The sequence below is a fragment of the Columba livia genome, chromosome 3 (genome assembly GCF_036013475.1).
Source record: "Columba livia isolate bColLiv1 breed racing homer chromosome 3, bColLiv1.pat.W.v2, whole genome shotgun sequence".
NCBI classification, from domain to species: Eukaryota; Metazoa; Chordata; class Aves; order Columbiformes; family Columbidae; genus Columba; species Columba livia.
This window is the reverse complement of record NC_088604.1, coordinates 81095490-81111711: the sequence shown is the minus strand read 5'-3', so window position 1 is coordinate 81111711 and position 16222 is coordinate 81095490. Positions and strand designations below refer to the sequence as shown.

At 35.3% G+C, this 16222-nt stretch overlaps 1 protein-coding gene across 4 annotated transcripts in view; it reads right to left on the bottom strand.

The window, feature by feature from the left end:
• The window catches only part of FMN2 (formin 2), a 182188-nt gene that overhangs the window by 49336 nt on the left and 116630 nt on the right, over positions 1–16222 (bottom strand). For all 4 annotated transcript variants that reach the window (XR_010471507.1, XM_065057829.1, XM_065057828.1 and 1 more), the window contains exons 10-14: positions 12698–12789; positions 12411–12540; positions 11310–11456; positions 8685–8744; positions 8390–8510 (exon numbers count right to left, since the gene is read on the bottom strand). Coding sequence is in view for 3 of the 4 variants with exons in the window: in XM_065057829.1 (XP_064913901.1) it covers positions 8390–8510; positions 8685–8744; positions 11310–11456; positions 12411–12540; positions 12698–12789 (550 nt within the window). In the remaining variant the exon portion in view is untranslated. The remainder of the gene's footprint in view (positions 1–8389; positions 8511–8684; positions 8745–11309; positions 11457–12410; positions 12541–12697; positions 12790–16222) is intronic.

The window sequence follows — 16222 nt, the reverse complement described above, 5'->3', positions numbered from 1 at the left end:
TATTGTCAGAAAGAGATGTCTGTTCTTTAACCATTCAGATACTGGAAGCTCTTCTACGGTTGATTCGTTTTTGCAGGTATGTGGGATTGGGGAAAGGAGGGCAGCTAATGATAGCTTTGTTTTTCCAGTTTTTGGAGGTGTTGTTTTTGTTTGTTCCCCCCCCCCCCCCCCATTCTCCCCTTAAAATACTAAAATCAGTGGTGTTCGGAAAGAATAATAGTTCAAGTCCATTTTTTACCTTATTCCTGAACTACAAATGATGTTTAAGTAATTTAAAATAACAAAAGAAAACAAAGGAAAAACAAACAAACAAACAACCCTTTTCTTGCTTTATGGAAAGGAAGATATCATAGATAGCACCCAACCTTTAAAAAAAAAGGATAAATGTTGTCATTATTACCATACTAAAAACAGAGTTACAATGCTTAAAACAAACTAGTTCATTGGATGCTTTCTTCATTAAAGAATTATCAGGCCTGTAAACTCTTCCTAAGTTTCCCAGTTTTCCAGAGCACCAAGAGTGGAATCACAGTCTCCCTGCACAACCTGTAGGTTATAGCACTCACTTATCATGTTCTGTAATTTGTCACCAAAGAATGAAACCCCACTATTTAGATGAGGTATTGTTATTCCTCACTGTCACTGAAGAAATGAAAGTGTTGATCATATGAAAGGAACACAAACCACTAAACAGTTACCAGTATTTCTGCACAAGTGAAGGAATAAGATACTGAATAAATGTTTGTGTCAGAAGTGTATTTAATGTAATAACATTTTTTTCCCTCAGCTTCATACTCAAACACATTTCTCTCCATGAAACAGCCCAGCTAAACATCACAGATATCAAAGAAATAGGTTGGCAAAAGGGATCTGCTTTGACAACTTTGTAAAAGTTTTGTCTGAAAAAGCTTGACTCTTTCAACAACAGTCTGAAAACTTGCTCTGTTATCATCTCAGTTCTCACATGTTCATCTTGGAAGATGTGAATGCAACTGAAAAACTCAAGACAATGCTAGCTCAGTTTACTTTGAACAGATTTTAAATTTTCTCATAATGAAAGAATTTAAAGGTTTAAGGCACCACAAATGAGAGTCAAGGAGGTAGTCACAAAGCCAAGCACTAGGTAGAAGCTTATCTGACAATCTGGAATTGCCCAAACAGGAATAAAGAAAGATAAGACTTCTTCATACTGCTGTGCAGTGGAGTGAAGTTTTCAGTTCCCTGTAGTCCCGAATACCCAGTCCTCATACCTTCCAAAGACCTCATATCCTAAGCAGGAGCTGGTGTGGGTAGAGACATCTCTTCTCCAACCCTCTAAATCAGTATTAACATATAAGCAATATTTCAACAACGGAAAAGACCAAAAGCCTATTTAGCTTCCTCTCCTCTTTAACATTACATGCTACAGAGCTACATGTGATTTTCCAGAGAAGCAATACAAATGGATTTTTGTGGAAGGACTTTCTACTTTTGGGGTAATTCAAATTGGAAGCTTTTTGCCCATACATACACAGATCTCTCAAATGCTCCTGTTTCAGAAATTGAAAATCTGTGTTCAAAACCAGTTTAGACCTTTTAAAAAAATTGCAATTCCAGCTGTATCCAGTGTCTCAAAAATCTCATCTCATTCTCTATTTCAATGTTAAAATACAATTAATTACCATTTTTCAAGCTACTGTGTTAGTTAGCATGCTCATGCTCTTTTTTTTTTTAACTTTAGGTCAATAAACTAAAACTGTATAAGGTTTCACAACAGCTAACATCGGTTAAGAGATGTCTATACAGAAAAGGAAAAGAGTGAAAAAACATTCTGTGCATTATACAAACAACTTTGGGAAGTGATTCTGGTAAATGATCTAAAAATGCCCCCAGTCCCAGTATCAAACAAAGTTGCTTTAATTTTTAAAAAGGAAAAAAAAGAAGTGTTTTCGATATTTGGATTACATTTTAATGCACATTTTCCAACTAAATTTGTTGGATACAAAATTTCACCCCTTGGAAGCCCAAATCTCTTGTAATCCTAAAATATATTTGTTTGAACAAATGGTGTGAGCTGCCTCTCAGGCTTGCTGTATTGTCTTTGCTCAGGATAATAATGGGCAGCATGATTTTTCTTTCAACACCCTCAAAACATTAAAACAACAACAACAAAACACACAAAGCAAAAAACACCAAAAAACCCAATAAGAAAGCAAGCAGAACTGTGAATTATCTTGAATGAGTAATTACCAGCTCTGTTAGGCTGTTTTGGTTAACCACTTCTGAAACCACATACTTATCTACAGAAGTCCTATAGAATTTGAGTGGATTTTCAAGACTGTTTAAGATACTTGAGAGCAAAAGTTGCACTGAGATGTGAAAGATTATCTTTATTGAAGTCTTTAATGAAATTTTGAAATGATGTCCTTAATTTTCAGAGATTCTGATTACTCAGACTTGCACAGGAGATGTGCCTGTGTCCTATTTGATTAAGCAGTATCTGACAGCATAACTACTGTTCTCACAACTTCCTTGGTGCTTTCTGGATTCCTTACAGCTGCAACCTGTGACTTTAAAAGAAAGCTTAGACTTTACCAAAAGGAAACAATACTGCTCTCATCAAAAGACAAGCTTTGATGAACTCGGCCACAAGTACAGAAAGAGCTCTTAATTTTCCTTTATTTATTTTTTTGAAATTGTAGAGACTTACACTAAGAACTGCTGAGTCTTCAAGGGCTTCCATAGACAGCTCCTTGTTTGGAGTTTTAAGGACAGTAAAATATGACTCACAGATTGACTGAAAGCCTGGCTTTAGTTTACATCTGGTTTAGGTTTAGGAGTCTGCATGCTGCATAGCTGCAGCAATTAACCCTTTCAGTGACAGCTGAACAAACAGCTAGAATTTGTAAATGCACAGCTGTAAATAAATAGGCAAAATTAAATATTTAACTTGGTTAAAACCATAGCTGTTCTGTACAGATAACAGTAGGATTGACAAAACCTGCTACTGTTGCTATATTATTTTGTTAGTAATTACCTTGAGAGATTTGGCATTTTCTTATAAAAGACCGAAGTTATCTTTTCATCAGAATATAGATCTATGGATCGCATAAGAAAAAAGAAAAGATCTATTTCTTAACTGCGAAAAATCTTCATTCACATTTATATCAAAATTATTGACAGAGAATAACAGAAACGCAAACACTTCAAAGTATCTTAAAACAAAATGTTTGGTGAGACAACAAATTCAAACTCTCAAAGAATATTATTTTTTCCCTGTTTCAGTTCTCTCTCTTCCAGCTCCCTGTCGTCTTCTCTTCAAACAACTTGGAATACCAGTGCAGAATCACATCAAAGAAAATATTAGGGTTTCGTGCAACCTCTTAGAATGGACTTAATTTCATCAGACTTTACCTATTTAAAAGATAGATCACCAAATTAGACTCAAGACCTTTCCTTAGTATACAGGTTTAGGTGAGGACAGTCAATTTTAGGAGAGCAATCCCTTCCTTTTCTGTCATCTATACTGTAAACCTCTCTGGGTTTAGACTGCTTAATTTTGTTAATTGAAGTTTACATTAATAGCATTCCTTTTCCTGATCAAGAAATGCCACCAAAATGTTGCCAAAGTCAGCCTCATAATCAGAACTGTAACAGAAACAGAGCATCTTGTGAATACGAAAAGACAGGAGGATATGCATGTGCGTGAAGAAAGGGGGTGACATGCAAATACAATGCTGCATCTTGGCCTGCAAACATTAATATTACCTATGAAAAAACTAGCAATGGATGCAATCTTAATTTGCAATCTTATCCATTCCTGCTCGAACTACAGCTTTCCTGTGTTCTCAGAGTTGATGCCGCTTTCTAGACGTTAGAAGTAACTACTACTGAGCCAAGAGGAATGATTTTTCAAAAGTTTAGTAGTTATGAGATGACTATGTGAGAAAGAAACCATAAGGGGTCAAAATATAGCATGCCCACTACTATCTCATCTCATCTCATTCAGTCCAACATTGACACCACCCCAAATTCAACTTTTAAAAGTCTTTATGTTGCACAACATAGTATTTCCAATGCTCTGATTTACATCTGATATTAAACCCAAGAGAACATACCGGCTCTACAAACTAGGAGTTCCAAGCTGAATAGATAATTTCAGGTGACTGTAAGAAGCATAATAAAAATAGGGAATGTGTATTTTTCCAAGTTACTGTGGGGTTTTCTTGGAACACACTTCTTAAAATACAAAATGTTCTGCAAATGCTTAACACTTGATAAACATTCTCAGTTACATTTATTCCAAATTTGAGTGATGTACTGGGCCTCACAGCCTAGCGTCTTGTTGGTGGAGATTTTTCAATAAATTGTAAACACTCACAGTAGGAAAATAAAGCATCCTTAAAAGACAAATTAATGATCATAATTATTACTTGTAACCAGTTTTCAGAGATATTAAATATGACAACATTATGACACATAAACAAGTACTGACTTCAACTCAATTTTATAGCAGTCTGCATTATATGGTATTATTAATCTCTTCAAAATTCTACCAGTCAGATTTATTTTTTTTGCCTGACATTGTTTCCAATTTCCTTTTAGCTGAGCTTCAGGGAAAGTTTTGCAATAAGTGACAACTGATGAATTAGTTTTTGATTTGCAAGAATAAACTTACTATTGTAAAACTAAAATGTTAATGTGTAGCCAAAGAACAGCTTTTAAACAGTTTTAGCTTGCCATAAGTGCTTCATAAATACTGTAACTCTCACTGCCATTTTGGAGTCCTAATTCTTTCCTAAGCTAAATACATGTCTTGAAGAATTTAACGGGTCACAAATCCAACACTTTCCTAAACCACAATTGCACCTCCAGAGAGTGTGAGGGCAGAGAGGATTCAAACATTAATTGATTCAGTACATGTTTTCCACATCTTTCTGCTCCACCTCCAGTATCCTGAAACATCTAGAAAAATATAATTATAATAATGGATATACAACACAGGTCCTAATCAGTGACAGTCACGCACTGCTCTTGTGACCGTGGATGCCCAATCTTCCTTACATGGTGAGTTGATTCAAGTCATGTGGCAAGTGCTAAAGTTTCTTCTGACACAGGAACAGAAGTCATTGCTTGGCATGTGTGCATCAAGGAACATTGATGACAGCCAGGAGAGATCAAAAGCAGATCAGGTTGCTTAACAAACTATATGTCACTGAAGTCAAAAAGGCTAAAGTGAGAATCCTGGAGAGCTGTGAAATCTGGGAGCAACAGATGGAGCCAAACTCACTTGGTTTGTTAGTAAAAGGATTTACCTATTCTTTGGTTTTCTGTCTTAAAAAAAATAACCCTTGTATATCAACTTTATTCCTGGGGTCTATATTATTTTAAAAAACAAAACCAAAACTGAAGAATCTTCAAGTTCTGTATTACATGGTTAGTGTAGCTTCCACTATAATCTTAGGGGAGATTTTTTTGTTTGTTTTATTAAAAATTAAAAAAAAATAAAATAAAATCTGTCTTATCCATCTTGGAACAGGCACACATCATGCTTTCTGAAAGTCTTTAGGACTTAAACTTTTAATTTGAATCTTAGAAAATACTTCATTTTCTAACATTTACAAATTGCAAGGCATAAGGCTTACAAATATTTAAAAGGCAGACAAAAGCCTCCATCATGAGCACTACTTCTTTTTAAGCAATCAGCGTAACAATCCTTCAATACAGACATAAACCCAAGCTCAAAACTGTGAAAGAGCATGACAACAAAATTATTTTACAGAACCATAAAGATTATTTATATTTACATGTCTTTGTGAATGTTACTGACATATTTGGATGGAAAAATACAGCATTGCTAGAATAAACTGCTATTGTTATTGCTACAAAACAACTTTTTTTTAATAAAAAGCTTCCTCTACTTGTTGGTTTTTATGCATCCTCATAATTTTACAAAAGGATTATTCTGGGATGAAGTTTACCTTTGAATAATGACCATGGGAAGTTTCTTAAGACAGAAATAAAATATCTTCAGATGCTATTGTTTCTGGGTGAATCAATAGTCCCTCCCCACATTGTACTTAGTGTGATCTCACCCTGCATGGTTAGCAGGGTATTTGAAACTAACATGGACAGAATACCCTTAAACTGGTGGTAGTGCCTGTGTCAATGTTATCTGCAATTTTCAGTTTTTCAGTGATGAAAAACAAAGCAAACAATCCCACCTGCATAAAAGGTGAAATCCTCTAATGAAATCTTCCATCTACTGAGGAAAGAGTCCCAAGGTTACAGTCTGCATCTCAGTATAAAACTGGAATGCATTCATGGGCATCTATATCTATGGCTTTAAAGTTGGTGAAAATCAGTATTTCCCAGGAATACTCAATACTCATTTACTCTCACTGACTTCAAGATAAGATGATCATATTTAGGGTTCTGTCAGAATTCGCTCAATGTGTTACAGCCCTCTTCCTGCTGTCATTTAATGATGCACTTGCTAGCTCTAGTAACTCAAAGTTCCAGACAGGGGTTAGCAAATCTGGTAGTGTACTTAAACTAAATGCAGAAGAAAATAACTTTGAAGTAATTTTGTCCGTTCAGCTAAAACTTGTACTCTATTTGAAAAAGGACTGGCATCGAACTTGGTTATTTGGTCTTACTGAAAGCATTACAACAATCAGGCTACTGTAACACCTAAAGTTTTTAGTGAACGTTCTTGTGGTTGCAATTTTTTTAAACAGAAATTATTTTTAACTTAGGATAACACTTGTCTTTGGAAATGAGAGCCAACATAAAGCATTTTGTATCACTCTGAAAGTCATGAATGAGATTGCAGACTGGTATTGAAATTGTTGCTTCATATTCAGGAGAGGATGCAGAAGGAAGTCTATGATATCCCCAAAAAGTTTGTACCAAAGACAATAGTGAAAAAGTGATGGAGTCTGTAGTTATTCTTCAGTTTCATTAACTACAGAACAGACTGACAACAGAAACTCCAGCCAAGGGGCTGGACTGGAAGCACAGAAAGAATTCAACTGTAGTCTCATGGCAGAGCAAAGCGCGTAATTTCCATTTTTACAGAACCCCTGCTTTGATCACTGCACAGTGAGGATTTATTCCATGCAAGATTTATGCCTATGTGCAAATTTCAACCTTGATCTAAAAATATTTAGCCTTTCATCTACATAAAAACATTTTTGGTGAACTTGCGAGGAATAGTATCTGCCCCGGTGGATGTTCGTAAACATGTACCTGAATTCAATCACCTTTTCCAATCAAACCTAACCATCTTTGTTCTCTTTGTGCAGGCTTGGAGATCAGCCCTCAGATAATCTGAAAGTTACAAGTAGTATAAAAATAAATTTTCATGGCTGAATTGTGAGATTTTAGGCCCCTAGATTGTACAGGGCAGCTAATGGATGGTGCTGCAGTTCAGTCCTCAGTGTGGCACGGAGTGACCTTGATACAATTTTAAATAGTATTTCTAAATGTTTAAAATAAATTTTTAAACACCCAAACAGAAAGCTTGATAGGGGCAAGAAGAGAAGGTCAGATACCATTTGGTAACCATGCTACATTTTTGTTGCAATAGAGAACCTTCCATTCTCGATAGTTCAGAGACTAATGGTCTGTAGATGTATAGGCATTCTAAATCAGCAAGACAACATACATATAAAGGTTGTATTCACTGCCTGATTTGAATCCTTCTCTCCAAGATTTAGCATAATGGTACACACCTGGCAAGTCTGACAGAGACTTTTAGCAAAACATAAGATCATGGACATTAGCCATCATTTGTTCAAACGGTACTCTTTCTTAACTTAAATTTAGTGCTTAGTTCCCAGTTATTAAGAAATGTATTGTATGCAATAGTTGTTATTCACTGAAGTCTAGCAAATACATCTTATTCTAACCTTGTCGAGTTCAATTAAAGAAATCATTCCACAAGTACGAGAGAAAAAAAGTACTTACTTCGCATATATATATATATATATTTTTTTTTTTTCTTTTTTTTTAAGTAAAGCCAGGTTATTTCAACTGTCTTTAACAACATGACATATATATTATTTTGTCTGCCAGATAGTATTTGGACCCAATTATCAACCTTTTTTTTTTCCATGGACTTGGTCCAACACTCTGAAGTTCTTTTTATGGTGAAAGATCTGTGTAAATCAGTTAAAAAAATTAACATAAATGGTTTATTTTAATAACCTCTCCCAGGTGATCTAAAGAAAATAATGAATTATTAGTTAAATGGTCATGAAAAAACAAATTAGAGGAAACAAAACAGTAACTGAGTCAAAACACACAACTATTTTTATACTATCATCTAATTTCTAAAAATGATACAAATAATAACAGCAGGGAGAGGTTGGCAATATGTAGTTAGTACTTAATCTAGATTCAGTACCTCGCAAATCTTTCTTCATTTTGCGAAGATCTTTTTGAAAGTCATCAAACTTCATTTGTGAAGCCTGAAAGAGATCTTGTGGGTCTGGAAGAGGAAAGATGCATTGTTCTTTTCCAGCATCCTGACAAAAGCACAAATGAATAGTTACATAGTGCTCAGTACTTTTTTATACACCAAAATATAACTGATAGCAGAAATAATATTTGTGCACATTTCCTCAAGTTCTCCAGCAGAAGAGCAGATTTAGTAAGTTGACTTTTAAACTTGAATTTAAAAGAACAATGTTCTCACTCACCTCGTCAAAATTACGCAAATAATATGAGACAATGTAAGACAGAAGACTTCTGCTGTTGTCCTGTATAGAAGAGAGTGAAGTTTGTTGTGTTACTGAAACTCACTGAATTAAAAATAAATAAATAAATAAAAAAAAATGATAATTCAAGTAAATGAGATATTTAGTGTCAAGTACAGAAAATGTATTGCTGATTTGGTGCCTTCACTAAAACAAACCAACCAACCAACCAACACAAAACAAAACCCCACACCCTGAAATACCATTTAATCATTGAAAAAAGTAATAGAAAGGTATAACACTCATGTAAGCCACTCCTGATTTTCAAAATTTATCTGACTGTAAAGTGAACCCTTGCATTTTCAAATTTCCCACAAAAAAAGGCATAAATTGTTTCTAGGTTGATGTATGCAACTTGTTTGACAACATTCAAATCTTCTTCTTCATCTATAACTATAATCAAAGAAAAGTTAAACAAATAAAGTTGTTTTTCTAAATGAAACATTGGTATTTCTGGGGGAACTTTCTCTTTGTTTCCCTTGTAATCTCTGTAATGAAGCTTCAACAGAAATTTTTTTATTTGAACAGGATTTTTGGCAGAATTATGTTTTCAGATAGTTTCAGAAAACTATTTTGTAGGAATTTTTGTAGGAAATTTTATGACTGATCAGTAGCAAGTAAACTGGAGAAGATTGCAAGGTTAATAGTCAAAATCTTTCCAGCAAATTATGTGCTAAAGACCTGAGTCACCAAACCAAATTTAGTGTGCCTGATTGTTCTGCTAAGCCAGGTTCTGAAACTGATGATATACCTAAAATCAACCAGAAGGCTGATGCCTTAAACATATTGCACTAAGGCTTCATTCACATCATCACTCCCTTGGTTTACCAAAGAAACAAGTATGCTGGAATGAAGTTCCTTCATCTTTTTAAAGGCTGACATGGCTTCTCAGCTCAGGGTAAACAACAGTCTGTTCGCATTACCTAACCCATCAGCTAAAGTGCGTATATTTAGCAAGTCATCAAGCAGGGAAACAAACTCTTCTTTCTGCCACTTTAAGAATAGCAGATATTGGCGATTACTAGATATAGGTATGGGTCAATTTAAAGTCTCAAGAATCATTCCTATAACCCCTCACATGCCACTTGTCCATATTTAGATGAGGTTTGTCATCATAGTCATAGAGACTCAAAGATTGTTGTTTCCCTGTAAACAAAAGCAGATACTTGAATACAACTCTAATATGAACAATCAAAGCCAAAAAAATGCTGGTAACAAGCAATCTGCAGTTTAGCACTGTGCAAGAAACAAGACTGCTCATAATTCTTTTTCCTCAGATGATTATACCAGACAAATCTTACATCAACAATTCCTGTGATTACTCATTACTTTGAAGGTTCTGTGGTCCAACCAGAAACTCACTCTGTAATAATGATGTATATAAAGCATGAATTTTGGGTTATCCTAAATGCTCAGGATGCCTATTCGATCATTTTCAGAAGTGACTATATTTTTTTTTTTTCTCACAAATATTTTATTCCAACTGCTTCCACTTCTGTATCAAACTTTTTAAGCGTAAGGATCATTGTATTGCTTCTGAATACAGGAAAAGTTAGAACAATTAAGCCTACCAGAAGTCAAATACATATCAGATTAGGAACTAAGACATAATATATTTTTGTTTGTACAGTAATGAAAATACACAGTTCATTTTCATGTTTCTACATAAATACATTCAACTCTAAAAGTACGTTCAGCTAAGTAGAGTAACAAAGGATACCACAAGATCACAGAAACACAGAATGTTAGGGATTGGAAGGGACCTCAAAAGATCATCTAGTCCAATCCCCCTGTGGAGCAGGAACGCCTAGGTGAGGTTGCACAGGAACATGTCCAGGTGGGTTTTGAATGTCTCCAGAGAAGGAGACTCCACAACCTCCCTGGGCAGCCTGTTCCAGTGTTCTGATACATTCACTGAGAAGAAGTTTCTTCTCAAATTTAAGTGGAACCCTTTGTGTTCTAGTTTGTGCTCATTGTCCCTTGTCCTATCATTGGTTGTCACCGAGAATAGCCTGGCTCCATCCTCGTGACACTCACCCTTTACATATCTGTAAACATTAATGAGGTCACCCCTCAGTCTCCTCTTCTCCAGGCTAAAGAGACCCAGCTCCCTCAGCCTTTCCTCATAAGGGAGATGCTCCACTCCCTTAATAATCTTTGTTGCCTTACGCTGGACTCTCTCCAGCAGTTCCCTGTCTTTCTTGAACTAAGGGGCCCAGAACTGGACACAATATTCCAGATGTGGTCTCACCAGGACAGAGTAGACGGGAAGGAGAACCTTTCTTGACCTACTAACCATCCCCCTTCTAACACACCCCAGGATGCCATTGGTCTTCCTGGCCACAAGGGCACAGTGCTGGGTCATGATCATCCTGCTGTCCACCAGGACCCCCAGGTCCCTTTCCCCTACACCGCTCTCTAATAGGTCATTCCCCAACTTATACTGGAACCTGGATACCCTTTGACATGCCTTCATAAATTTGACACTACTTACTCAGAAATAGAGACAAAGTAATTTTCTGAGAATTTAACATTCTGAGGTCTACAGGAAAATTAGAAGCAACTTACACTGCTCTTCACATCTTTCAGTTTTGGCAGGATATCTAGTCCAAAGCCATCAGCCTGTCCTCGCGTCCTGTTTCCACCATTCATGTAATTTCCAAAGGCAAGAACCAAACCCAGGACCTGCATAACTCCTGATCCATTTTTCAACGTCTACAAAACAGAAAGAGAAACAATTCTCAGTTCGAACTCATAATAATATTCACTGTTAACACTGTTACTGACAAGCAGATGTGTTGATACTGTGTTTAGAAATAACACTTGCATAAAGGCTCAAATATAGGGAATTAACAACCTTCTACTGCAACATGTAGAAGGAGAATAATATCAGTATGTAATTTGTTGTGAATGGAGAATGCTATCTCCAAAATGGATACTTAAAAAAAAAAAAAAAAAAAAAAAATAGGAAACCTATACAATATTATCAGAGATGACCTGCTGAGAAAGACAAAATAGCAATTCATTAAATTATGTTGATATGGTGAATGGTATATTTAATTGAGGAGAGTATTCTGCAATAAGTTCATTAAAAACCCATATGGAACAATTAAAACATTTAATTGATCAAATTTTAAAAATCTATTTAATGGTCCAAGTATTTCAAATAGTCTTCAGCTATGAAAATACTGATGAAACCTGCATTTTAAAGCCATGTATTTGTTTTGCATGGGATGACAAAATTCCACTAATCTCTTCTAGCTGGAGACACAATTGCTATCTCAAACTAATTTTAGATAGCAGAGATATGATTGAGTTGCGCACTTCCAAAATCCAAGCAAACACAAGGCGGATTCAAGTGGCATTCATTTGGAAAGGAGGGATATAGTCACTATGAAGAGGGAAGATTTTGCTCTAACTAAAGGACACAGCACACTATTTTCCAGAAACTTATATACTTTGATGGCAAAAACATACTTCAGTACCAAAAACTAATCTTAAAATTCACTTTGATGTTGAAGTACAATCATAAAACGTTCCATTCTGCTATCCTTCAGATTTAATGAGTACTTTAAAGTAAATAAAGAAAAAACTTTTGAAATATGAGTACAACTTAACAAGATTAAGTATCAGAAATCTAGCTCTACTCTTTCACAGAGCACGACTTACCTCACACAGTTTTTGTAACAATTCAAGTTTGCGATGGATTGAACAAATGCTTTCTGAAAACGTTGATTGGAACAAGATGCAAAATACACGTTCTGAAAAGTTGGGAATTAGTGAGAGTTCATAGAGGAACCTGTAGGAGTGATCAAAGAAAATTATAAGGGTCACTGTCAGCACTGTCAGTAGGTACAGAATTTTTTTTTTCTTTTGTAACATATCTAGATAGTTTACTATAGCAGGGAAATTTTTCTGAAACATGCAAAATTCTTCTTTCATAAGTAGGTTCTTACTGTTCCGGCTTATCCAAAGACTTAGCGTTTTCTTTTTCCTTGGATGCCTTGCTATGCTTTTCTATTTTTTCTAATTCATCTGTTTGTGCTCTCTGGAATAAAGAAAACAAAGTAAGTAAGAAATGTTTATTAATAACCTAATAAAACAACACAGATAAAGATACTCTTGTAACAAATCACATTCATAGATTTTTCTTTTCCTTCTAGCATTTGCTTATGGTTAAACTACTTAGTCCATAGAGTGATTCTAAGTATAAATACATCTGGTGGAAAACAGAACCTCTTCCAAATAATGTTCTTGACTACTGGTCATCTGCAAAAGATGTATTAATTCAGCTGTGCACCAAGACAATAATTTTCATTCCTACTCCCTTTTATTTGCTTGTTTATAAAGTGGTTGGATCAAAAAATTCTCAAGTTGTATTTCTCTTTCTAAATCTGTTGAGTTGCATTTGAATACAATCTGTTCTTTAAACATATATTTAAACATATGTTAAAAAAACCTAAATGAAAATAGGTTTGTATTGTTTGCTGCAATTTAAATTTTATTCAATTTTTGGAAAACACTGTGGAACAAGAAAAAATAGTTGATTTATGATGGAACAATCATACATACCAGAATACATGAGAACTAGGGCATACTTCTTTGGAGTAAAATTATTTTCATTTTTATCTTAATAAGCCAAGACAATTACATGTAAACTGCCTAGTTTCTTGGAGAACCCTGTCATTCACTGTGTGGTCTTTTCTTCAATATTTCAATCAAAAGAAACAGTGCCTCACGTCTGTGCTCTGGCTACAGAAGATTTATTTTTTCCAGTTGCAATACTGGAAAATAGAACAGCATGTGAAGAAAGAATTAAATATTTCTACCTTTGCTCCTTTAAGAAAACATTACACACATTTTTTAACTTACTCCACCACAGAACTTAAAGACAACAGCGGAAAATTAAGTTCTAACTACTTAAACAATGCCAAAGCAAAAGATCTGCATCTGCATTCTTTCCTGCATGCTTTTGCATGAATAGCAGAAGAGGTATGGAACTCTCTCAAATCATACTCCCCCAGCTCCATCAGCAATCTGAAATCAGAAAGTCAGGTTTGGACAGTTGTCCTGAGGTTGCTGAACATCTTTTCATATGAAAATGTAGAAAATACTGATGTGAAACAGAAAGATTAAGAGATTGAAGAGTTGCTTAGAGCAAAAGCACTTCAGAATTTCTCTGATTACTTCAAGAAGTCTGGAAATTACTGCAAGGTCATCTGTCTTGAATATTACACATCCTAATATTTAGCCAGCATTTCTGTGGATGTTCTTCAAGGGTCACCTTCTCTGAAGCAGTTAGATCTTATCGATTAAATACTCCAACAGGAAATAGCAAATACTGTAAATATTTTTTTCTTTTTAACTCCTAGCAATAGCCTTTGTTCTCAACACTAAGTAATACTAATGGTGGTAGTATCTGTATCACAGATTAAGAGAATACGTGAGGTTTGTAGGGACTGCTGGAGATTATCTAGTCAAACCCTCTGGCACAAAACAGAGGTAGCTAGATCATGTAGCTCAGTATTGCGTCCAGACAGGTTTTGAATATCTCCAAGGATGAAGACCTCACCAGCTCTCTAGGCAGCCTATTCCAGTGTTTGGACACCCTTGCAGTAAAAAAAAGGGTGTTTCTATTTCAATTGGAATTTCCAGAATATCAATTGCAAGAGGCCCACTACCTCTTTTCTTCATGCTGGGCATCATCACATCTAGTTCTGTATTCTTTACTCCCCTTCCCCAGTCAGTATTTGTACATACTGATTAGGTCCCCTGAGCTTTCTCTTCTCCAGGCTGAAGAACACCAGCTCTCTCAGCCTCTCTTTCTTTGATACATTTTTCTAAGCCTTTAATCATTGTCATGACCCCTCACTAGACTCACTCTAACATGCCCCTGTCTCTTGCACTAGGGAGGCCATAACTGGACACAGCACCCTAGTTGTGGTTTCATCACTGCCGAAAAGAGAAAAATAATCACTTCCCTTCACTTGCTTGATCCTTCCTTGATTTGTGTACATGGTATCATGCCTTTCTCAGTTAACAAGGGCTAGGCTGAGACTAATTTACCAGTTTTTAATTTTAGTATACGGGCAGTGGCCCATACGTAACACCTAGTTTCCTGAACTCCCTACCCCAGTATCATTTCAGTGTGAGAAAAACTAGGGGATTTATCCTCCAAAGGTACTTTTCTCTGTAAAGTTTCTGTCAAGGCAGGCATAGGACTTACAAGTAAAATTACAGTAGTGAATTTTGCTTGTATAATTCCGTCGTCAGGAGAAGGAAGTTTTCAAGATACTAAGATCAGGAAATTGTACAAATTCTTAATCTTAGAAGACTCATCTGGAGAAGACTCATGGGATGAGGACTAGGAAAGACACAACTAACTGCAGTGCTGTTGAGGAGAAAGGCTTGCTTTTGGGTCTGTGTTAGGGAGCAGGTGTAAATGGGAGATTTCTTCACTTCATCTAGAACATTCTAACCCAATGGAGAGTTAAAAGAAAAAGAAAGCTTCAATTTCTTCTCGATTCAGTGAAAACTCTCTTGGAAATGGATGAAATCTATAGATTTTAGAAATGGGAAGGATGCAAAGAGAGGTAGCATCGTTCTAGTGGTCATGTTGTCAGACGCACAGACATCAAAGTATGAAAATGACATACATTGTAAGAAGGTTTATTTTATTTATTCAGCTTACCCTTAAAAAAAGTAAGGTATTCAATTTACACTTGTAAATTGTGAATGAGGTATTTCGAAAAAAAAATGAGTTTTCACACTATTTTTTTTTTTTAAATTAAGTTCTGTTATTTCCAACCAATCGCCAAAGTATATTATCTGCTGCTAAACTTAAAGGAAATCACTTGAAAATATTTTAGAAAGGAGTATAAAACTGAACTATTGTTTACAAATTCTTTAGAATAAACAGGGAGAGTACTTAGAGTGCTTATCACAGCAATCTATTACATATATGCACATTCAATGTTTCTGTTAATGTTTCTCCACCAAATCCCACATGTAAATTTAGGCAGACTCACTATTCCTTATTTAAGCCATTATTCTCAAATTGCTTGTCCAAAGAAATAACAGCTAACAAAGATACAACAGTGAAGCATGATCCACTCATAGGTAGGTGTGAGCAAAATTCAAGAGAGATGTTTTACACTCTTCACCAAAATCACACCATCTGAGTATATCGTGCAAGTTCAAAGATTCAAGTATCTAATTTTAGCTCCAGAGTTCTGCTTTACGTATATTTAAAATTACAACAGAAAAGGAATAAGGCTGACACATCTCCTGCACAGTTATTATTAAAGATTATTTCTCAGAACTTTTACCAGTTAGCTTTATGCTTAATGTTTATCTATTAACTAATTTTCAGATGGATACTAAAAAAAAAAAAAAAGCTTTTGTTACCCTCAAACGTTTGTGTCAAGAGAACACATTTGATAGATATTTGCCATAAAAGTAATGAATCTGATTGCATTAGC